At 50.0% G+C, this 24,268-nt stretch overlaps 2 protein-coding genes across 3 annotated transcripts; both read right to left on the bottom strand.

Moving 5' to 3' along the window:
* Nucleotides 1-329: 329 nt before the first annotated feature.
* On the bottom strand, nt 330-7,619 carry LOC118087949 (uncharacterized). Its single transcript, XM_035121035.3, has 4 exons — nt 7,586-7,619; nt 5,966-6,031; nt 3,580-3,673; nt 330-993 (listed from the first exon to the last, which is right to left on the bottom strand). The coding sequence occupies exons 2-4, from the start codon at nt 6,006-6,008 to the stop codon at nt 522-524; spliced, it is 609 nt and encodes a 202-aa protein (XP_034976926.2). The 5' UTR covers nt 6,009-6,031; nt 7,586-7,619; the 3' UTR covers nt 330-521.
* A 3,128-nt stretch (nt 7,620-10,747) lies between these two features.
* Nucleotides 10,748-23,715, bottom strand: TOMM40 (translocase of outer mitochondrial membrane 40). 2 transcript variants are annotated; one of them, XM_088672665.1, is made up of 10 exons: nt 23,547-23,715; nt 21,475-21,688; nt 18,512-18,579; nt 17,683-17,775; nt 16,612-16,713; nt 15,832-15,937; nt 15,573-15,695; nt 13,570-13,646; nt 13,350-13,452; nt 10,748-12,221 (listed from the first exon to the last, which is right to left on the bottom strand). In XM_088672665.1, exons 2-10 carry the CDS (start codon nt 21,677-21,679, stop codon nt 12,082-12,084), a joined length of 1,017 nt encoding a protein of 338 aa, XP_088528791.1. In that variant the 5' UTR covers nt 21,680-21,688; nt 23,547-23,715; the 3' UTR covers nt 10,748-12,081. The 2 variants fall into 2 exon arrangements, with proteins under 2 accessions (XP_088528791.1, XP_034976365.1); XM_035120474.3 differs by lacking the exon at nt 23,547-23,715 and adding an exon at nt 22,679-22,732.
* Nucleotides 23,716-24,268: the final 553 nt, after the last annotated feature.

Genomic DNA, 24,268 nt, shown 5'->3' with positions numbered 1-24,268 from the left:
TAGCTGTGCCTTTTAATTTCCACAAAATTGCAAAAGCGGGGGGGGGGGGGCGGGGGGCGGCTGATTAGATCAGTAACCAAGAATGGCAAGGCAAGTGGGGTTTAAATCTTCTCCCCTCCCATGATCCTGAATTTCTGTTTGCCACCTTGAAAGATGGCCTTGAAAAACTCTAAATGATGCTATTTGGTCCATTGTTTATAAAGTAGTGCAGAAATTCAGTTTTCTCATTCCTACCCCAATTTAATGTCCATATTCCTTCCCTCCCTCTCCAACAAACACACACACACACACACACACAAATCCCCATGAAATTCACAAAGACAACAAGGGTAATTAAAGGCTCAATCTTTTATTGCTCCATTCAGGGGATGTTTACAGGCATAAGGAGAGTCAGGGAGAGTGTGGCTCTTCAGCAACTTCAACCTTTGCTAGGCGCCTGTCTGAGAATTTCCAGCACAAAGGCCAGACTCGCTCCATCCTTATCCTGCTGCTCACCACCCCTGGGTTGATAGACCGGGTTCTCACTGGGGCTGCAGCATGATCTTGGCCAGACAAGCTTGGAAGTCTTCAGCGCAGTCTTGCAAGCTTTCGTAGGTCTGCCTGAGATTGCCGTGAAGTCGCTGGATGGCGGGGCGCAACTCCTGGGTCTGCTGTTGGAGTTTGGTCTTCACGTCCTCCACAAGAGGCCCCAGCTGGGCTCGAATATCCTCCACGTTCTGTGTCAGCTTCTCCCTGCCGGTGGCCAGGGTCTGCTGCAAGGTCTCCATCCGCTGCTCTGCCTGCTCCCGCAGCTTCTCGGTGTAAGGGGCCACATGCTCCTGCACTTTGCTGATGCCACTCCGCAACTTCTGGTCCACAGCTTCTGCGAAAGGTTGCACCTTCCGATTCAGCTCCTGCAGGTCCTCCGTCACCTTTTGGAGGGCCGGCAGAAGCTGGTCCTTCAGATCCACCAGGTGGCTTTGGACTCTGTTGAATCTGTCGGCGGCCTGGGTGCTGCAGAGGAGAAACAGTTTAGCCTGGGAGAAACCTACAGGCCAGTTGTCCTTCGAGGGGTATGTCGTGTTGAGGCAAGTTATTCAAGCTGGCTTCTCTTTCTCCTTCTCAGGAGGAAAAGGCAAAAGCAAGCACTTCTTAACACAACACACAGGTGAAAACTACTGCAAGCTGTGCTGATGCCTACCAACTTAGATAGCTTTAAAAGGGACTAGGCAAATTCAAATACCCAAATACGAGGGTAAGTTATTTATTTGCTTAACAACATTTATCCCCTGTTTAATTGTAATGAAACCTCAAAGTGGTTTACAAAAATAAAACTATTCTCAGTTAAAAGCAACCGAGAACAAGCAACAAAAGCCTTTTAAATATAGTTAAAATCAGCAGTAAGCTAAAAAAAAACTAACAACATTTAAACACATTTGACATGTCTGGACAGGCTTGCAAAAACAAAAATGTTTTAAGCAGGTGCCAAAAAAGAAATACAGCGAACACGCCTGCCTGCCATCAATAGGCAAGGGGTGCCAATGTGTGGGTGCTGTTACAATAATTATATGTGGAAATGAATGCTATGTGGCAGCTATAACAGTCGCAGTTCCAGAAATCAAAGTGTTCAAGTGGGCACTTGTAGGGTAAGCCAATCCCCACACGTAAAGTATTCCCACGCTGTTAAGGGCTTTATATACCAACACTTTGAACTTGGTCCAGTAACAAATCGGCAGCCGGTGTTGCTCTCAAGCCTGCCGCCAACCAGGCCACAGCATCCTGCCTTAGCTGCAGTTGTAGCTGTTGTACCAGGAGCAGTTGGTAAAAGGCGCTTCTGGCCACTGAGGTCAACTGGGCCTCGAAGGACAGAACTACATGCAGAAGCACCCCTAGACTGCATCCCTGCTCCTTCAGGGCAAACACAACCCCATGCAGGGCAATTTCTCAGACATGGGAGGCACTCACAGTGCTTCCATCTTGCCATGGTTCAAGCTCAGCTTATTCCAGGCATCCCCAACCTACGGCCCTCCAGATGTTTTGGCCTACAACTCCCATGATCCCTAGCTAACAGGACCAGTGGTCAGGGATGATGGGAATTGTAGTCCAAAACATTTGGAGGGCCGAAGGTTGGGGGATGCCTGGCTTATTCTCTCGCAATCTGCCCCACTGCTGCATCCAAGCATGGGTCCAGGGCCTGCCCAGCCTCTCCTGACTGAGATGTTCCGGAGAAAGAGAGCCCAGTGTCACCAGAATATTCTCTGGACTCAGTGGGACCGGAATCGCTGTAACACAGGGCCACTTCCCCCCAGTTCCCATTCCACAGAGCCAATCCGGGAAGATATCATGGCCAATTGGATCAAAAACCAAAGGAAGATCAAGAAGCACTGCCCTTGCCCTGCTCTCTGTGAAAGTCATCCATCAGAGAGTGAGTCAGTCCCATGGCCAGGCCAATCTGGAACGGCTCTCAATTGCTTCTAATCATGACGGCTATAGATTACATCTAGGATCAGAGATGGAATTCCGTTGTATACCAGTCGCCAGGGAACGTGACTGCAGAAGGGGGCTATTGCACTCATGTCTTCCTTGTAGGATTCCCAAAGGAATTTCTGGCCACAGATGCCGCACTAGAGGCTCCTCAGGCGTGTAAAGTTGACGTGCATTTTAAACAGTGGCTTTAGCTTAGAATGTCCCTGTTGGCTTCATTCATTTTTAACTTTTGCTATAAACTTGTTCTGAGCATTTACTGCCAGTTGTAATGTGCCGTATTTTTCCGTGTATTAGACAATGCTTTTTGCTAAAAACAAAATATGCAAAAATTGGGTGATGTCTTATAGTGAATGCAGAGGGGGGACGTGCGATGAATGGCAGCAGCAAGCAGGAGATTGGCAGCGGCGATTGGGCAGGTGATTGGTGGCTGTGACAAGACCTGGTGGCGATTGGCTGCGGCTGCGGCAATTGGGCAGGCGGTTGGTGGCTGCAGCAAAGTGTGTGATCGGCAGTGGCTGTGACAAGCAATCGGCAGTGTCAGGCAGGTGGGTGAGCAATTGGCAGAAGTGACTTCCCCCACCCCAAAAGCTAAACAACTTAATTTCTTAAATTTGGGTTAAAGAAAAATTGGGGGGGGGCGTCTTATACACGGAAAAATATGGTGGGTGTGGGTGTATTTGTAAACCACTTAGAGGCTTTATTGACAGTTAAGCAGCATACAAACATTGATCAATAAATGGCAGGAGCAGAAATCCAGCACTAACCTCCCAGACCAGTCTCTGGCCTCCTTTGGGAGATAAACGTCACACCCCAAAGGAACCCTAAGTATATTTTAAACCTGCACTTCCAAAGAAAGAGATGTACCTATGTCCCAGGGTGCCCTAGACTGCATGCATTCTAAATTCCAGCTTCTTAGATGATGTTGAAGGACCCCCGTTTGTATCTGCTGCATCCTAAGTCTAGTCATAGGGTAGAGATTTCAAATCACCCATGGAGGTTCTCTTATCAAATTCAACGTGGCATCCCATGATGTCAGCCCTACTCTGGGTCAGTACAACCTGTGCTTGGGCAGGTGGTGTGTGTGTGTGTGTTTATATAAAGATCTCATGTCACCTGATCTCCTCAGGCAGCTTGAAACTCTCAAAGGGGCTGAGGATCTGCTTCCAAGTCAGGGAGGTGCTGGCGGCTTCATCACTTGAAGAAGAACCTGTGGGAAGGAAGGAAGGAAGGAAGGAAGGAAGGAAGGAAGGAAGGAAGGAAGGAAGGAAGGAAGGAAGGAAGGAAGGAAGGAAGGAAGGAAGGAAGGAAGGAAGGAAGGAAGGAAGGAAGGAAGGAACATATAATAGGGTTGCCATAAAAAGTGAAAATCCAGACATGAATTTTACACAGTGTATCTGAAGAAGTGTTGCATGCACACGAAAGCTCATACCTATGACAAACTTAGCTGGTCTCTAAGGTGCTACTAGAAGGATTTTTTTATTTTATTGGAATAAGATAGCCTAAAATAAAACACTTCCCATATGGGCTGCCATCTGCCCGGCTTTCCCCAGCCATTATAACCGATTTCTGAAGATTCCACCGGGACACCATTTTTTGATGGATGGATCCCGGACATATGGCAGCCCTAACTTATAATAATGCATCCTCACTATGGAATTGGACTTGAGGCTCTCCTGCCTTGACACAAGTGTGAATTCTTTTACCTCAGAAAAACAGAGTGTGGCCACATTCACAGCACATTTCTACAGCACCGCTTTAAACGGCCTTGGCTTCTCCCAAAGGATTCTGGGAGCTGTAGTTTGTTAAAGGTGCAGAGAGTTGTTAGGAGACCTCTATTCCCCTCGCAGTGCTACAAATCCATAACATTACAAATCCATAACATATAATAAATAATACATTTCTGAAACAGCAAGTTTAACACAAAACTATTAAACCCACCACCACCCCTCCACCCTACCCAGCACCCTTTCCTCCACCCCTGCTAGATTTCCTTCTATTTAACTATATATCCATTATTCTTTGCATTCTATACTCTCAATTCTTTCTCTTATATTTAAATTTTGACTTTAGCCCTCTATTTTTATAATCTGTTTCATACCTCACATTTTAATCTAAACATATCAGCTTTTTTTTTCCTGAGCAGTGTTTTACCATATAGCTCCCAGAATTCTTTGGGGGAAGCCACAATTATTTGACGTGGCCTGTTTGGGCATCTCTGTGGTGTTTTGATTTTGGCAGGTCTCAAAGGATCGCTAGGATCAGTGACCTTTGTGCCTGGTTATCACGATCATCTTCAGGGGTATCTCTCCAAGTGCTCCTGCCTTTTGAGGGAAAGAGGGTGCCAGCCAGAATAAGGTATTTTCAGTGGTTCCCGTCCTGCCTATGGAACTGCAAGTCTCTCCTCACCCCAGAGAGGTTTGCCCAATGTCAAGTCCTTTATTATTTCCATGCCAGGCAAGGGGTCTTTTATTTTTCTACGTGTTCGCATTTTCCATCCTTTTACCTTTGCTCTTAGATATATTAATGCTGGGGATCTCTCCCGTTCCCCTTTTTACAGGCTTGCTGTTTTTAGTTATTGTTAGTCTATTGTAATTTTTAATATTTCATAGTATTGTTGTTAGGTGCCCTGGGTGCTCTAGTTGAACCGCAGGGACAAATTTCATGAAAGTGGGACCGGCCAGGGACAACTGCAGGCGGGATTCCTGCATTGCAGGAGGTTGAGCTAGATGATCCTCAGGATCCCTTTCCAACTCTGTGATCTGGTGAAGATTCACATCAAGAGCTCCAGAAGACAAATGCTGAGGATAATTTTCACCAGAGACTTGTTTCCAGTCTCTGTGAAACAGAACAGGGTGGGATATACCTTTATTACAGGCAGATTGGACGCACTCATGCCCTGCCTTCAGCCTTTGGAATTGCCCGAACTGACACCAGCCTTACACATGCTTGCAAATAAGACTGTTGCGATTATTATTGGGTGGAATTTAATGAAGCACTAAGGAGATAATTCTGTCAACACAAGGATTTCTGCTTGCCCTGCAGAACAACCTCCCCTCTCCTCTCCCCAGGTGCTGGTCCGCAGGGGGTTCACCTGAGCCTCCAGAGATTTGGTGGAGACATGTGGGCCCATAGGGGGAGAAAGCCCATTGTACCAGCCCAGGGTCTTTGCGCTGGCTTCTGCCAGTGGGGTGGGTTAGTTGAATCCAGCCTACCACTGTTCACCTCCTGGCTGAAGCGTTGCATCTTTCATTAGTACACAATGGGTCAAAATACAACAGATACATCTTACCCACTTTCTATGTGCCTGGAAGATCGGCACCTGTGGAATTTCTGCTCCCAATGCAGCTGTTAAAAACCACAGATCCTGTGTAGGGCCAAGGTAGGTCTTTCTTCCAACTCACTGCATTGAAAAGTTTTTTTAGATCCTGACTGTGCTTGCCAATGCTGTAAGAGGGGAAGGCGGGCAGGTGAGAGCCTGACTGGAGGGACCCCCACTTACCTATGACGGCGGCCAAGCTGAGGAGAACAGCAAGAAGCTTCATGGTGCAACGGACTCAGGGAGGCACTGGAAAGGCAGAATAATTGGGAATGTCAAAAAAGAGATAAAAGGCATCCATTTATGGGGTGGCAGGGCAGGGTGACCACACTGACCCTGTCACTCATTAACTCGGGGCTCCAAAGCAGTTTGGCAAGAGAAGGCCCCCCTGGCCTCTCCCTACCCATCACCCTGCCCTCAAAAACTCAGGGGGTGGGCAATGGCTCAGGAGAGGTATTCTCTGGGGCAGCCCCTAAGTCGTGGAACCCCCCCCCCCTTGCCACAGGGGTGCGCCTGGTGCCTTCGTCAGACAGCTTTCTGCGAATGAGGAGAAGGAGGCACCTCTTTAACTTTGGACCCCCATCTGTTTCAGTTGTTGCAAGCTTCCCTGGGACCTTTGGGTGAAGGGTGCGAATGTCATTGTAGAAAAGGATTTGACTCCAGAACCAAAAGGTGGGTGGGGGAATACTAGTGGTATTCTCCGGGAGGTTCGGGCCTTAAGTTTTGGAATTCATTGCACAAAGTTAAAAGGTCAGCAAGTTCCTACAGGGCTGCCCACTTTTCCACTAACTTTTGCCCCTGCACCTCAACTTGATCCGTAGGCGATGCCAGGCAATAATGATGCAGATCCTCACTTGCATTTTTTTAAAAAGCTGATTTCTGCAGATCAGCTGTTGCTAGAGGCATAGGGCAGCTATCCCTAACCTGGTGCCCTCCCAATTCTGTGGGAATCCAACAGCCATCAGCTTCCAGCCAGCATGGTCGATAGTGAGCTGCCCATCCCTGTCCAAAACTTTACAGCTTGATCCTATCACCAGCCACCCCCCACCTGCCTGCCTTCTCGCTTACAACCAGGGGGTGGCGCTGCCAGTCAGCTTCCTACTTATTAGTCTCAGTGCTGCCCCTGAAGCAGGGATTAGGGCAGAGGCAAAACGAGAAAACATTGGCTCTGCCAGTCATTGGCTCTGGCGCCACCTGCTGTTGGCCTCCTGCCCTACATGCCTCAGTGGGTGCCAGGCCCTACTTGTAACAGTGATTTAACAGCCCGTTAATACTTCCTGTGTGCCCCTGGGTCCTCTGTTCATGTGGCTTCAGTACATTATTTGCCTGTGTAGGATTAGGAAAAAACTGCCGTCCGCTCTAGAAATCTGCTTGTGTTGGTCTGAAATCCGCCACCTGATTTAAGGCAGGGTCATCAACTCACTTCTTCAAACAATTGCATTGCTATTAAGAAACTGTTTACGAAGTTTGGTTACAAGTGACTTAAAACTTCTGAAACAATTCTATATCAAGGTTGCCAGACATTCCCTGTTTTCCGGGGAAAGTCCCCGGATTTACAAACCAGTCCCCTGACAAAATCCATCTATTTAGTAGGAAGTTGAAGTGTGTCCCCGGATTCATTGAAAAAAATCTGGTAACCTTATTCTATATGGATATATTTTCCCTACACAAACACACACACGTTTACCCCAGATGGCAGAGAAATCAGCAACCAGAAGAAATTTGAATTCTATCTGAGCAAACTCTGCTTGTATCCAGTTCCACACTGGTCTCAAACCCCACCCAAGCGGCTGCTCTCCTTACCTAGCTCTGCAGGCTATCGGCTCCTCTTGAGTAGGCCAGCTTCCCTGCCTGCGTCTGTATTTATAGTTGGATCAGCAGGAGATAAGGATTCGGGAATTTCCTCGTATTGCATCTGCAGACCTGGTGGCACGACTGCCACCCCACCAGCCGCTCCCAGAGCCAGGGCACTGTCCCTGAATTACCTCTGGGGTGCTCAGTGAGCTAGGAAGGGTAGAGGTCATAGAATCAAAGCACGGTGGAGTTGGAAGGGACCCCAAGGGTCATCTAGCCCAACCCCCTGCAGTGCAAGGGTGAGGGGATGAAGGTTTGTGGACTTGGGAACCATGAACAGGAGCTTAAGGACAGCACGGGGTCTGAACGGTTCTTAGTTTCACAACCAGGCTGCCTATTTTGATTCATTCCTCAAGGCACAACAGCCATGACTCTGTGGTAGAGCATTGGCTTTGTGTGCAGGTCACAGGTTCGATTCCTGCATCTCTGGGCAGAGATGGGAGAGTCCCTTGCCTGAACCCCCGGAAAGCTGCTGGCAGTCAGTTTGGAAAATGACAAACTAGGTGAATGGGATCGGTAGAAGGCAGCTTGCTATGTTCGTGTTGTGACCAGAATGAGCATGCAGTTTTACCAGAACAGAAGTAGGCCTAGTCCAAACTCTCTGGCGGTCCTTGCCTTCCCACCTTCGTGCACTGCCTTGCAGGTTTCAAATTTGCAAGATGACACAAGGGAAGCAGAGAGCATTAGGATAGAGCACCACTCCATCAATCTGAGTGTGGCCTCACCTGGTTACCTTCCTACGTAAGCACCAGCCCAGAGCCCGTTGCCTTCCTCCTCCCTAGTCTCCCTGTTGCCCTTCCTTTGGGAAGGTATTCCAGAAAATAGGATTATTCCTTTAGCATTTTATCACTGCCACCTTCTCTGAGGCTTCAAAGTATCATGTGCTCTAGCACTTGGCTTGCATCCCATGGCTCATCAGGGTGTTTTTTAATATAAAAATGTGATCAGCTGTCAGCCCAGATTTACAGACTGCACCCCCCTTACCAAACTCTCCACCTGGAGTGGCCTCTGCAGGGAGCACACAAGGTCAGCTGCCTCGCCCACTTTTAACCATCCATGGTTGGCCACCTTTGAACCAATTCTTGCATCAGGTGGGAAAGGAGTGCTTGGGCACCTCTGCCAAGCCAGTGGGGAGAGTGAGCAAAGGAGGGGGGCCCCAGCAGCCCATGTTTTCAGGTGAGGAGGTGAAAGGCAGGAGGGCTGTCACAAAGTCTAGAGAGGGGTCTCCACAATCAGCTGTTTGGCTACATCCCTTTTTCAACAGCTACTCCTCTAGCAAATCAGTCTTTGTGTACAAGGAGAGCAAAAGTCAGGCTCTCTTAGCTACCAGCATCTGGGTCACCCGAGTGACTTGCTAGCTCAATTACTTTGGAAAAGGAGCGTGCCTTTTTAAAATCTCGTCCCCCACCAAACCGCTGGGGAATCTGCATGTGAGCCATACCAATCAAGTTGCATGCAGCATGCAGGAACCTCAAGTGTTCAAACGAAACCTCCATTATTTGACAGATTTTACAGTTGGGGAGTGTAGGGGTACTCCAATGGTCATTGAGGTTGCCCCAAATGTCCAGAGTGGCTGGGGCAACCCAGTCAGATGGGTGGGGTAGAAATAAAATTATCATTATGGAAAAACCCAGCAGTCATTTGACCCTCCCAAATTCTGCACAATGCATTTTTTTTTTGTTGATTGGGAAGCAGCCTTGCTGAATTGTAAATCATATTCAGCTAGACACCGGAGCTGGAAAATTGCTTATTAATTAAAAATTGGGATATATGCATTATCAAAATGCTGAATTCTCTACTGTCCCTGCAGAATATTCTGTCCAGGCAAAGAGCTTTTTAATAATCTGTCCTCTTTTCCCAGCTGCCATTTAAGCCATCGTTTTACAGATTGAGCACCACTTCCAAGAGCAGAAGAAAACTGTGAAGCTACTGGAAATGCCACTAAGCATTAATTGAAACTTGTTATAGAATGGCCCTGATCGCTTTCGGGTGAAATGGCTGCATTTCACACGCAGGTGAGTCCCAGAACACCTGGGGATGGAGCCTCTGTGCTTCAGATCGCAAAGGTATACTTGCAATATACTTGCCTTGCAATAAACCACCACCATTTTCATGTTTTGCCTTTTGAGTAATCCGAACTGGTTCACACTGCTCATCTCAGCAGCCCTTTCACGAGCTACTTGTGAAGTTGGTTACAATCAAGGCCAGTGCAAATAGAAGACCAATACTGGCCTGAGTCTCACATCACTTTAAATAAGAGGTGACCTGTGACCCTGCAGATGTTGGGGGGGGCAACAACTGGCATCAGCCCCAGACAGCACGTCTCACAGCCTGGCCTGGGGGCATGCATATCCAGCAACAGCTGCAGGTTTTGGGGGGGCACTATGTTGGCAACACCTGCGTTAAACTTAGAATGAACTACAGGTAAATGAATGCACACTTTGCTGCACAGCACATCAGCAAGGAAACAAAGCAGAGACTGGCTTCAGTAATACTCGCGAAGCAGCACACATACTCTTGTTTTCTCAAAACAAACCACAAGTTTCTTCTTTGCTCCATTGGTTTGGAGGAAACAACCCACCAATGCAAGTTCACATGGATCACGGAGCCAGCCTTTGGTTTGTCTCCTCTCTGGCGTGCTGCAGGAAGGAGCAGCAAAGTATACACTCACTTTTAAACCAAGTTATTTTATATGGTTAAAGAGTGACACGGAAAGGAGCTTGCGGAGTTCCCACCACCTCTTTAGTTTTCATTCTCACAAGCCTGCGAGGTAGGATGGGGGCACTCAGCTTAAGGGCAAGCAGCAAGCTTTGTTGGCCGAGTGGGTACGTGAGCCCAGGTCGCCCGGAACAAAGTTCATTTATCTGTCTACTGCAGTAACTCTCACCAACTGACAGAGATGCACACTGTCTGGAGACTTTCTAGAGCCCAGCTCAGCTCACTGGATTCCACCAATGGCTTATCACAAGACTTATCATACTCCTGGGACGACACCAAGTGAGCACCGAAAAGCCTCGGTCGTGGATCTCCAACAGCTCCCTCCTCTATGAGAGATCGAAGGGATTTGGGGGGGGGGGGAGGAAGAGGAAGACAGGCAGAAAGAGTGGCGGATGTTTTTTGTTTTGTTTTAATATTAACCAGATATTCCCAACTTTGCAGTGGAGGGAGGCAGCTTTTGCCTTGCGGATTCTTCTTCTTCTTCTGTAAAAGATCCTCTCGTTCCCATTAACTTATAAACATGATTTACACTCAGTCTCTGGCAGCAGGAGGGGAGGAGGGCATGCAGAGATTTCCCCAGCCACCTCCGCAGAGGGCGGCAGCGGGAGGCACGTGGGGCAGGCGTCTTTCTCTCTCTCTTGCTATGGTCCCGTGGAGCATCTCCGTGCAGAGGAGACGAGGTTTGGGACGGCGAGGGGCGAGCAGCGCCGTGACATCCAGCAGACGCAGAAGCCAACAGAGGGCATACTTCCTGCAAAACCCTTGATGGCAGGTGGAAGGAGAGGTGTAGGTGTAGGGGGGGGGAGACTGAATGAAAAGCAGAAGGCAGCAGAACAAAAATGAAATCCTGGACTTTTAGAAGACTCGATTTGGGGGCTGCGTGGATTGAATAATGTAAAATATATATATATAGGAGGGCAGCTTGTGGGTTCCCAAACACTCCCTGGACACACTGCAGAAAGGTTTGAGGGAGTCCTGGGGGTGAGCTTTTAAAAGCCCTGGAGGCTAAAGACTAGGATACACTGACATTTTATATTTATATATATGTAAAAAAACCTTCAAAAGTCCTGCCTCTGCCCTTCCAGGCTGGGGGGGTTCCAGGAAGAATTATCGGAATAGAAAGGAAACACAGGGAAGGCAAGGGGGGGGGAGAAGCACCCACAGCGTGGCACAGCCCCATTGCAAAGCACCCCGTCCCTGGGTGCAGGGACCGCGTCCTCCCATGCCAAACCCAAACCGTTGTGCTCCCCCCTTGCTGCGTCAGTAGCCGCAGATCCCCTAAGAAAGAAGAAGAGGCGCTCCCCCCATCCCCGAAGCAGCACCCCCCTCTAGTGGCAGCAGACAGGCAGAGCAGCGATTGCAGCTGCTTAGGCCATGGGTGCCTTTGGCTCTTGCAAAAAAACCCCCCGTACCTCGGGGGCAGAAGCCCAGAAGGGGAGCTGGGAAGAAGCCCCTCCCCCCCACCCAGACCCCTGCCCCCAAGTTCCCTGAGAACCAGCTAGCTGCTCCTTGCGGGAGGGAGGAGAGGAAGCTCTCGGCACCCCGACGCGTCCTGCTCCGTCCCCTTGCGCACACGCTCCCCGGGTCCCGCACCCCCACGCCCACCCCATGGAGGCGACCGCTAGCCGAAGGAGGATGCAGGTGGCGGGGCAAAGGGGGTGCGAGCTGCACTGAATCAGTGGGGGTTGGAGGAGGAAGAGGAGGAGGAGGAGGAAGGGCTGGCGGGCTTAGCCAATGGTCAGGCCAAAACCGCACTGGAATTTGTTCTTGCGGTGGTTGAGGAAGGCGCCCATCGCCAGCGTGAGGGGCAGAGGGAGGAGCTTCTTCTCCAGGGCTGCTCCTACGATCCAGTTGCTGTCGACGGAGCCTAAAGGGAGAAGGGGGAAAGCCGTGGTCAAAAGCAGTGGAGGCTGGCCAGCAGAATGAGGCGGGCCCAAACTGTAATTCGTCTCCGTGGAATCGTGTGTCCCTCCCTCCCTCGTATCATGTTCATACATTTATTTGCATTCAGAGGCTGCCTGGGGTCCTTTCTGCCCAGAGGCGTGCCATAATAATCTTTTTAGGCCCTCTGCCTGGTTCCCTGTAACCTCACTTCTCACAGGGAGGGAACTGCCAGAAGGCCCTCGGAGCTAGACCTCAGTGTCCGGGCTGAACGATAGGGGTGGAGACGCTCCTTCAGCCATCAGTGGACTAGGCTACTCCCTTAAATTAAGAGTGTGCACCTTTTACTCCAACTTGTTCATATACATTCATTTTTATACCGTGAGATCATCACTCTGGAGTCAGAGACCAGACGCCCCTTCCCAAACCCCGGGAAGCTTCAGCGCAGCATAGGGAGGCATGATGCTACGACGGGGTCCAAGGGCCCTCCCTCCACCTTCCCAAAGCCCGGCCAGATTTGGGAAGGAAGCAGCAGGGCTCCAGCACCCTGTCAGAGGCTGGGCGTCTCCTTCCCAGAGCCTGGGAGGCTTCTGCCTTGCTTAGGAAGGTGTGATGCTCCTGTGGGCAACGTCGGCCCCCCAATCACTCTCGAAAGCTGACGCTACTGGCCCCAACCGTTTGCCTACGAAAAATTTCACTGCACACCACTGTTTCTGTCCATTTCTCTTGCTAGAAACAGAACTGAAAAAGTACAGGCGTATCTGGGTATTTGATGCCGACACCTATTTCTAAGTATCCTTCCAAGGCCTCTGTCAGAGGATCGCCTAAGGGTCCGTTGTAAAGATACAGCAGAGGATGGGAAGAAAACCTCTGCTTCCAGTGACCATCCGAGGCTCTGGCTTTTATTAGCTGCCCTGCCCGCTTCACTAGCCAGCTCTGGGGGTTACCATCTGCCACTGGGTCGGGCTGTGTGCATGTACATGCCACAAATGCCACAGAGATCACACCTGGGACCAGCATATTCAAAACTGAAGCAAAAAGGGAAACTCTCAAGGCAGGTCTCCCCACCACCCCTAGTTTGCGGTCTAAACCGGGATGGAGATGGATGCCGTACCTCTGAAAAGTAGGTTGGCTTTGGGGAGGTCCAGCTGGTAGCCAAATGTCACGCTCGTGTCCTGCATGCGGGTGCTGGCTTCAAACTCCACCCCCACTTGCAGCTGAAGGACACAGAAAGGGAAAAGGATGAGGAGGTGGTCCAAGGAAGGAACACTTTGCACCAAGAGGTATTTTGCTTTATTCTTGGCCCCACAAACCATTTCCAAGCGGCCACTAACCTGATCACTGGCTTTGTGGTAATACGTGGCGTGTGCTCCGGCCTGCCCTACCGTCAGAGTCCCAATCCAGTTAGGTGCTGGGGGGGGGGGAATAGAGAAAGAATCGCTGAGAACCCAGGAACTAAGTCTCTCCTTCGGAAAATATTAGGCCTGTTCCTCCATGGATCTGTCACTGGTCTTTAGCAGCTGAAAAAGCATGAGTGGCAGGCCTGTGACCTCGTAGGTCATGGGTCGGCAAACTAAGGCCCGCAGACTGGATCAGGCCCAATTGTCTTCTGGATCCGGCCTGCGGACGGTCCGGGAATCGCTGCATGGATCGCCAGTGCGTGTTCTTTCCCTCTCCCTCACATGACGGCGCCGCGTCCCTCCCTCCTGGCTTCTCCCTGTCCTGCCTAGAGGAGGAAGGGGGCTGGGCTTTGTTGGTGCCAGCAGTAGCAGCGCTTGAGCGGCCGCCATTTTAAGCAGCCCCTCTCCGGAGCCCTTTTGCATGCCGCTCATCATCCCGCCACCCCAGCCACTGGAGCTCATAGTGCTCTTGCATCAATCCCCCCCCCAAAAAAATATAGTCCGGCTCCCCACAAGTTCTGAGGGACAGTGGACTGGCCCCCTGCTGAAAAAGTTTGCTGACCCCTGTTGTAGGTGCTGCTGGGACCCCAACACCAATCTGCCCCCAGCAGCACGGCCAATGGTCAGGAACGGGGATTGGAGTTGTGGTCTAGCAACACCCGGAGGGCCAGAGGTTCCCCACCTCCGAGCTACAGGGAGCCACCATAAAATTGTAGAGTTGGAAGGGACCCCGAGGATCTTCTAGTCCACTGTTTCCCAAACTTGAGTCTCCGGCTGTTTTCAGACTACAACTCCCATCATCCCTAGCTAGCAGGACCAGTCGTCAGGAATGATGGGATTTATAGTCCGAAAACAGCTGGTGACCCAAGTCTGAGAAACACTGATCTAGTCCAACCCCCCACGCAACGCAGGAATACGCAGCTGTCCCACGCGGGGATCGAACCTGCAAACCTTGGCATTATCAGCACCACGCTCTAACCAGAAAATGATGAGGAACCCTCTTGCCTTTGCGCCCTACTTATGGGCTTCCTGGCAGTGTTTGGTTTGCCACTGTTGGAAATAGGATACTAGACCTGGTGGGCAAGCACAGTTCATCTGTCCTGGCCCCGCCCTGACCCACAGCAAGATTAAAGGCTTTGAGCATTAGGGGCCCAACAAAGCAGAAAGGTAGCATTTCAAATACATGATGCTATACATCAGGCATCCCCAAACTGCGGCCCTCCAGGTGTTTTGGCCTACAACTCCCATGATCCCTAGCTAACAGGAGCAGTGGTCAGGGAAGATGGGAATTGTAGTCCAAAACATCTGGAGGGCCGAAGTTTGGGGATGCCTGCTATACATGATATATATAAGCAACTGCATCAAGGCCACAGAGAGCACCATTTTCCTGCATTTGACCTCTCGGCATCATTCATGTAGTAGCTCCAAGGAAAAGCATGTTGGACATAGTTTGATTTTTTTCCTTCCAGTGCCCAGAATTGACATAGGCTGAAGTCCTATGAGATTTCCAGGTATAGGGCGGTATATAAATTCAATAAATGAATAAAAAAAATTAAAAAAAGCTCTACAAAAATCAAATGTGACTTATTTCTTAAGTAAACCTGCAAAGGTGAAGGTCTTCAAGCTAGCACTGGTCATCCCGTCCCTCCACCGCATGTTGAGAATCAGGCATGTTATCTTTTTCTCTCTAAAAGAGTTGAAAATTGCAACCTAATCCTTCCTGCCTCTGTCTTTGAGAGACAACCCTAATCATCTCTGTGTACATTGGTACCAAGGAGGGCTAAGCAGTGAGATACGCAGAACACAGTTCAAATCGGCCCTAAATTCTGCATACCATTCCGCATCTGTGCTGTTTTTACGTATGAAACTGTTTTCACTGCTTCGGGATACTTTGTGGGAACTGTTTCACGGGTGGATCTGGCAGGCTGTGCCAGTACCTGTATACTTCCCAGCAAGTGACATGACGGTTCCCTCCTCTCCCGGGCGGCGATGGTATACCAGCTCCCCACCCAGCGCCAGGCACGGTGTGATGCTCTGTAGGTAATGCGCCACCAGGATCCCTGCGGGGCAGAGAGGAGAAGGGATTGGTCAGGACCTGACAGGTAGAAATACAGCCACATGGATCATACCCTCAGGACAGAGGGACCCACGCCAAAGGCCAGTCTAATGAGGAGAGGAGAATGGGAGCTTTCTCACCTGAACCCACTAAGATATCGGGGTTCCCTAGCGTGACGGCTGCAGTGAAGTCTGCGCCCCGGAATTCCCCATCCACCTGCCAGTTCACGAATTTTGATTGCTGCGTCTGGGTTGCCGGGGGGAGGAGAAACATTTGTTTTATTTGGCACAAGGAATTTGGCACGCAAGGGCCACACTGAGCCACCACGTGCTGGGAGACACATGGGGCAAGAAGTCAGTTGCCGGTAGCCACTGTCAAGGCATTAGGAGATGTCTAGTACACAGCCTGGCCTTGCATGCAGACACACCTTCTCCGAGGAACTGAGGCGGGAGACGCCGACAGGCTGAATCGCTATCAAGTCATACAACAGGGAATCCCTGGGCCGATGCCTTTCCCCACCCTCGCGAATCCCCAAATCAAAGAGGGAACGTGGAGAGAGCAAACTAAGAGGGGGAGACGCTGCAATTAAAATATAAAAATAAAATAAGAAAGTCTCCTCAACCAATCCTAAGCAATGGACAGAGATTTATTAGTCCACTAGTCAGTTGGTAGTCGTAAATTAAATGAGAATCTAGTTTTGCAATGCAGGCCTCCTCCCTGGTCACCTGAAGGCAATTCTGGCTCGCCATAGGTGATCAAGAAAAGAGGGATATTTACAGGCCAGCAACATACCCCATGACCCAAAGGACCCAGGGCATACTGCAAGGCCTGGATCTGCAAGAAGATGGCGGCGGCAGCAGCAGGACCTGTGGGAAGGGAGAAGAGGAGGAGGAGGAGGAGCTCAACCAACAACTCAGTACCTGGAAGGCCACCTTGGAGCGAACTTTGTTTGTGAGTTGGTGAATGATCTGTGCATTGAGGCTGCCACTGTTGTCCATGTCTCCCACCAGAACGGGGAAGGCCTGAGGCAGAGAGAGGAACAAAGGCACATTCAAAGGGTAACCAAGAAGTAACTTGTTTAGGTAGAGCATTTTATGCTGTGTCTTTCCACAGTACAGTCATACCTTGGAAGTCCGTTTGACTTCCAAAACATTCAAAAGCCAAAGCACGGCTTCTGATTGGCTGCAGGCAACGCTGTTGAACATTTGGCTTCCAAAAATAGTTTGCAAACCGGAACACTTACTTCCGGGTTTGCGGTGTTCGGGAGCCAAAACGTTCAGGAATTAAGTTGTTCGGCTTCTCTTCCAAGGTACAGTCTACAGGGAGGCTATCATAATTACATGAAATACAACTCGGAGAACAAAGTAAAGTAGTAAGAATAAGAATAACAGACACAAATTGCAGGGGGTTGGACTAGATGACCCATAAGGTCCCTCCAATAATTCTATGATTCTACTATCAGAACCCTCAAATTACCAGTCAATGAGTACCCAAATACAACTATTTTAACTTGAGTTATACATTTCGCTTGATTTCATTTTGTTTCAACTCTATTTTATTTATTAAAATACTTATAACCCATTTTCTAACCAAAGATTTCAAGACAGGGCACACCGCTCATTAGAGCAAACTGCAAATCAGGCATGGATTAAAAAACAAAGTAATAAATAATCTTAATGTGATCAGTGGCCATGGCAAAAGTTAGCGCAAGCAGTCACTAGAAGCTTGAGTAACAAAAGTTATGGCCAGAAGGATCTCAGATTTGTGTTTCTAGGTCGTGTAAAAGTTGTTCATGCTTTTGTGCACCATCCCAGAACCTTTTACTGCGGGTGATTAAGTAGTATTTTAAATACATAAACTCGGAGAATGTGATGCGGACTGACACAGATGAAAGTGGACTGCCAGTCAGGATGACCCAATTATTCAGCTGCCCAAGTTGCGCAGAAAACAGCACCTATTGTTTCTCCCCACCACAATGTGTGCAAACGTACCTCTGTGGGGCTCAGCTGCTTTGTCCCTACGTAGGTCACCCCAAAGTGGTAATTGGAGTCACCAACCGTACTGAGAGCCACCGTGTGATTGACCTAAAGAAGGCAACAAATGTGCGAAACACCAACATGAAACTAAGATGCAGGAATACAGCAAGCCAATGTGTACCAAGTAAGTCCATCTAGCCCAACACGGACTACACGGACTGGCAGGGATTTCAGACAGGGGTCTCTCCCTAGTCCTATCTGTAGATGCCAAGAAATGAACCTGTGTCCTTCTGCATCCAAAGCAGATACTCTAACACTGAGCTACAGCCCTCGGCAACCGCTTGCCAGATCGCCTGTGGTGAGCGATGACTGCTTCCAGGTAACCACACATTGAAGCCTTTGTCAATTCAGAGTGTTTTCTCTCTCTCTGTCTCATATTTTAGGCTGATGTACCACAAATACCAAGAACAGACAGGACTGGATGGGCAGTTAAATCAACATTTGCATAGGTTACTGCAAAAATTGTTGCTTGCAAAAATGACTAAGGGCAAAAAACAGGCTTCCTGACCCTTTTTATTTAATGCAGCCCCAGGGGTTCCATCTTTTGCTGGAACTCCAGCTCTGGTGGGAGAATCCCATGTGGGTGAAGTAGGAAACAAGCAAGCCCAGTGCTTGTGCCCGCTTGGGTGCTGCAAACCATGGTTTACTGTTACAATAGTTTTTATCCGCCTCATTCGCTGAGTAAGCCCATTGAAATCAAGGGATAAGACTTAGTTAGATACAACCCAAAATCTCTAGAGTGACTCTCTCAAACTGCCTGCAGATTCAAAGGAGTCACCCTTACCTGGAAGTGGTTGCTGAGACCTTTGTTCACTGTCAATTTCACGCCCTCCATCTGGATGGGGAATAATTCTGAAACAGAGAGAAAAGAGGGTGTCAGATCATCAAGTGGTCATGTTTTGTCCTTTCAAGCTCCCCTTGCTCAAAACAAAAGCAATTAGGGCCTCTCCCAGAGATGCCCAGTGTCTGATCACAGGGAATGTGTTCAAATTCCCACTTTGCCGCAGTCTCGTCCTAGCCTACCTCTCATTGCAAGGCTAATGAGAGAGAAACCAGCACCTGCAATCTTGAGCTGCTTGAATGAAAGGCAGGACATGCTACAGGCAATCGGGAGAGTGTGTGGAAGTGTTTTCCATACTGGGTGTTGGCACGAACAAGCAGGTAAAAACAAAAAAGGGTAAGCAGGCAGAGCCGTGAGATCCAACCTTCAGGCCTCTGGCAGGAAACCTAAGAGACCAAACAGCTTTTGGAAAACAGAAGGTCTGATCTGCAGCAGCTGAAGACTGGTCTAGTGTACACAGGCAACAGACTGAATTGGTAGAATAGGCTGCACCACTTCAGGCTGTGTGTCTCTGCGGAACTGCTATTTTTGGATGCTTTCCTTGCAATAAGGGGGGGGGGACCTCCTGCAAATTGAATAACAAAATTGGGGTAGCCAATGTGATGACCTCCAGGTGTTATTGGACTGCAACTCCCATCATCCCTGACAACTGGCTACACTGGCTAGGCCTGATGGGAGTTGGAGGATACAACATTGGCTGTCCCTGAACTAAATTATCATGGCAGGGAGAAAGGTTCCAAGCTAGCCCCACTCCCGGATGTGCTCGTTTTTCGCTTGCAAGTTTTCCTTGCAGGGGTACACATACAAAAAGTGATTCCCACCCACCCTCTAGCCCGATCCGTATTGATCTAACCACCTTGTTCCACAGGCCTTAGACTGTTTAAATGAAGAGTTGGCACTCGGCATGGAAGGAAGCAAGGGGGCCCATCAACATTCACACTACATAAATGAATGAAACGAGTACCGATACATTGTGCCTACTGTTAGCCTTTTTCCCACAAGAAACAAGAAGTCAAAAGGAAACGGTCTCCTTAACTCTGGATTAGAATCATTTTTTTAAAAGCGCGTACGAAGATGGGAAGCAGATTCGGGAAAGTGGCAGCCTCTCTGAAACTTTCTGTCTAAGGAATGGAATTTTATGGCCAAGCTATCCTTGGCCATATAACAAGCAATATACATCCTATGCTAGGGAAGGGGAACCCAAAGGCAAAGGGGCAAAATGCAGCCTCTTTCTGACCCCTGGAACAGTGATACCCTCTCAAAATGTGTCTGCAGGGTTTTTGGAATAATTACATGATAGCTATTTATATAAATACTCTGCACAGCCAAAAGACATAACAGATTACAGGTGGCAGCCATTTAGGCGTGTCCAATTGACATGCAACTGCTGACACACTGATCTTTTTGACCTGGAAGAGGGCAGAACAGGGGTGGGGTGGGAGGCGGGGCATACTTATGCACGCTCCGTTGATGCGCACAGGGTCCGGGAACGGAACCCACTGCCTGTACAGAGCCACGCTCCAGTGTCTGGTGTGACACCATAGCATATAGCAGCCTTGCTGAAGCCAAGCCTAGGCCTGGTCAGTGGCTGGATGGGAGATCAGATGGGAAAGGCAAAGAAAGCCTCCACAATGCTCCATCATGAAAGAAAAGCAAGAAATGAATGCAGGAGGACTAATAAAAAGAATCAAGCATTTACCACAAAATCAAGGATTGTTAAAAAGTGAAAGAAAACGGCATGTCATCATTACCTTCGCACTTATACGTATGTCACTTTAAGCTGCTCAAGCACAGAGGGTTTCTCTCCCCATGCCATTATATCCTCACAGAGACCCTACACGGTAGATTAGGGTGGCATTGTAACTAGCCCAAGATCACCCAGCAAGTCCCACAGCTGAGTGGGGATTTGAACCCTGGTCTCCCAGGTCTCAGTCTCACACACTAAACACTCCACTGCACAGATGTAAAACTGAAAGCCAGCAAGGAATTTTCAGTTCTTCTTAGAAGAAGTTTACAAATAATACCAGCGCTGCTATCCCCATATTGCACATCAAAATGAGGCAGGCATGGCTAAGGTCACGTGGTAAGTTCATGGCCAGGGGTCAGCAAACTTTTTCAGCAGGGGGCCAGTCCACTGTCCCTCAGACCTTGTGGGGGCCAGACTATATTTTTTTTTGGGGGGGGTATTAATGAATTCCTATGCCCCACAAATAACCCAGAGATGCATTTTAAATTAAAGGACACATTCTACTCATGTAAAAACACGCTGATTCCTGGACCGTCCGCGGGCTGGATTTAGGTGATTGGGCTGGATCCGGTCCTCGGGCCTTAGTTTGCCTACCCATGTTCATGGCCAAGGGGAGATTTGAACTGGTGTCTGCCTTGGCAGCTCCTTCTTAGCCACTGAGAAGAGATAACAGATCAGAGTCTCTGCCCACCTTCTGGCTAACCAAGTCTTTAGCACACATCGCTGCTGGGTTATCATGAAAACATAGCAATGCAGCTTTTGCTTTCAAAATAGAAACAGGAGTTCTCACTAATTTGATGGGAGAACTCTCAGAGCATGTCTTACTTCCATGCTCCCAAGATCCAATCCGAAGGCACATAACAGGTCTGGGTCTGCTCAGTGCCTGGATGAAACATCGTCTGGATGCAGATTTCATTTTACATGATGGAGCATGCAACATGCATGAAATAGTAATTAAAATTCAAGAGAGGATGCCAGTGCACAGACCAGACACACCAGAGACACGCTCTAAACAGGCAACTTGCATGGCAAAATATGAACTCAATAAGCTGCAAATCCGACAACACGGAGAAACATGAGCTTCTTTTGTTTTAGGAGTACAAGAGTCCCGTGAGGTAGATGCTGCCTTCCTTTGCCATGTGCTGCAGGAGCATTTTACCTTTGCATTTGCGGTGACACTCCTCGAAGGTGCCTGGGTTGGGAAGCTGGTCACACTTGTCTTCTGTGGCACGATCTGCTGCTGGGGGAACCAGCCCGCTGACAGGGGGCATGGAGAATCCCGGTGGAACCGATACGAGGCCAGAACCCGGCCCTGGCACGGCAGCAGGGGGCGCTGGGGAGCTGGCAGCCAGGACATTACCCATGGCGAGGAGCTAGGGAGAAGGAAAGAACTGCTCAAGTGGAAGGTTTCGTTCAGGGCCTTCAGAAGTAGCCATTCTTCAATGTGACAGCCTATGCTCTGCAATGAGCAAAAGTTGGAATATGGCCACCAATTCCTAGTATCAGCTTCAACGAAGCAGACCGATGCCCTGGGTCAATCTGCTTCCACTGGTTGCTGACCAGTGGCAGGACTCAGATAGAAGAGACAGAGTGGTATCCTGGCTTAATATAGGACAGGGTTGTAGCTCAGTGGTAGGCTACATGCTCCGCATCAAGGAGTCCCCAACATCTCCAGGAAGCGGTGGGGGAAACATCTCCCTGAAACCCTGGCAGATCTGATGTGCATGTACGGTAGCTGCTGACCACTCTAAAAGACACACCAACATCACACTCAGAACAAGTCTAGAAACAAGCTTCTCCATGATTCCCCACTTCAGGCTATGGGCCTGTAGTACAACATCTAGGGACCCACAGTTGGGGGAAGGGTGGTCTAGGAGTGAGTGGAGATAGATCAGCAGCACAACCCAGTATAAAGCTCTTATAATAGTGGCCTAAAAGCCTGAGAGTATTTAGCTCAATACTGTGTACACTGTTTGACAAAAGCTCTCCAGGGTTTCTGCCAGGGGCCATTCACAACCCTACCAGGAGATGCAGAGGACCGAAACTGGGACATATGCCCTACCACTGAGCCCCCTTCTCTTTAAAAGGGAGCACTTCTGAAGTAGCAGGGTATACATGCCAAGAACCACCTGGCCTGAAATGCTTTTACAGTACAGTAAGAGCAAAAGAAGGGGAAGTTTGCGATACTCAAGACTGCCGTCCTGTGCAAGTGTCTGAGCTGACATTCCCAGGACAGGCTGCAGTCATAGGAAGCTGCCTTATACCAAGTCTGACTATGGGGATCCACCCAGTTCATTAGTTCATACTGGCTGACAGTGGCTCTCCAGGGTTTCAGAAGTGTGTGTGTTTTCCCACAGCCGTACCTGCAGTTGCCAGGAGACTGAACTTGTCCCCTTCCACATCCAAAGCAGATACTCTAACCACTGGGTAATCCGCTCATCGGATCACCTGTGGTGAGGTGGTGAGAACTTCCAGGCAACCATGCAATGAAACGTGCGTAAATTCAGAGTCCTACCCTCTATCATATTCCAGGCTGATGCACCACAAAGCTGGCAACAGATCTCCAAGTTTTCAGCCAGGGGATGTGGGAATCTCTCCCAGTCCTACCTAGAGTTTCCGGGAGACTGAACCTGTGCCCTTCGCCATCCAAAGCAGATACTCTATTAGTAAGCACTCGCCAGATCACTACTGGTGCTCGAGGGCACTTCCAGGTGGTCCTGCGATGAGGCTTTGGCCAATTCAGAATTCTCTTTTATATTCCAGGCTGATGCACCACCAGGGGCTCTGGAGTTTGAGGCAGGAGGTTTATACCTGGGGGGAGGGGGGTTGCTGCAGCCTGAATCTGGGACCTCCTACGCGGAAACCACATGCTCTGCCGACGAGCTGCGGCCATTCCCATGAAAGCGGGAACCGGTGGCTTAGGCCGAGGGAGATCCTCGAAGCAGGCAGTGGGGTGCGAGGGATTCCCACCCCCCACCAGCACCCCTGGGCCCTCCCCCACCCTTGGGCCCATCCTCTCCCATAGCTCCTCCCTCCCACTCCCCTCACTGCAGAGTCCATTTTGGTTTCCCCTCCTTCCACCCTCGCGTGTCTGTCTCCCTCCCTGCCTGCTTAGCTGCCCTCCCTGCCCTGCCCTGCTTCTCCGCCCTGCGCGGCCTCCCCTCCCTCCCCACTCCGCCGGAGCCCCGCCGCCCGCCGGTCCCGGACTCTCCTGCCCCGTTTCCAACTCACGCGGTGGCGGCGGCGGCAGGAAGAGCAGCAGCAGCAGAGAGAGCCGGAGCCGGGGGACACCCGAACCCGCCTGCCCACAAGCCCCGCCCTCCCGGCGCCGCCATTGGCCAGCACCACCCGTGCTCGCCCTCCGCCGCGGCGCGACTGGCTACTGCGCACGGAAGCCTCGCCCCTCAGGCAACCCCCCCCCATGGCTCGCAGACATGTCCGTGTCCCGCCGCTTCCGCTCCAAGGAAGGGCTCCCTATTGGTTGGGCTCGCCGTGCCGTCCGCCCCGATTGGGCCAGTTATGGGAATGAATCTGGGCTCCTCTCGGTCATTGGTCCATTTTTCCGCGGGGCCGCCGCGTCCCCATTGGTGGTTTTTCGAACGGCACTGGGGATAGGGTTCCCTGCTGTCTTGTCACTGGCTGCTTTTCTTAATAGAGAGGCGGAACGCCCCCCGCTAAGCAGCAAGGTCAGCTGCGGAGAACAGGAGCAAGGTCAGGTGGCCACCGAGCTTAAGGGGCAGAGTAGCCCGCAAAAAACCATAGAGTTTGATAGGTGGGAAGAAAACCCCACGGGCGGCGCCATCTTTGTGAGCGTCGTTGGGTTCCGCGCGCCGAAGGTTTCCATAGTTACCCACATGGGAGGCTTGCAGGATCCTCGTCTTTCCTCAAAGTCAGGCCAACGCCCAGAATGTTGATATATTCTCATTCTCTCTCTCTCTCTCTCTCTCTCTCTC

This window comes from Zootoca vivipara, chromosome 6, assembly GCF_965207765.1.
Source record: "Zootoca vivipara chromosome 6, rZooViv2.hap1.1, whole genome shotgun sequence".
NCBI classification, from domain to species: Eukaryota; Metazoa; Chordata; class Lepidosauria; order Squamata; family Lacertidae; genus Zootoca; species Zootoca vivipara.
The sequence above is the reverse complement of the archived record's forward strand: the minus strand, read 5'-3'. Positions and strand labels throughout refer to the sequence as shown.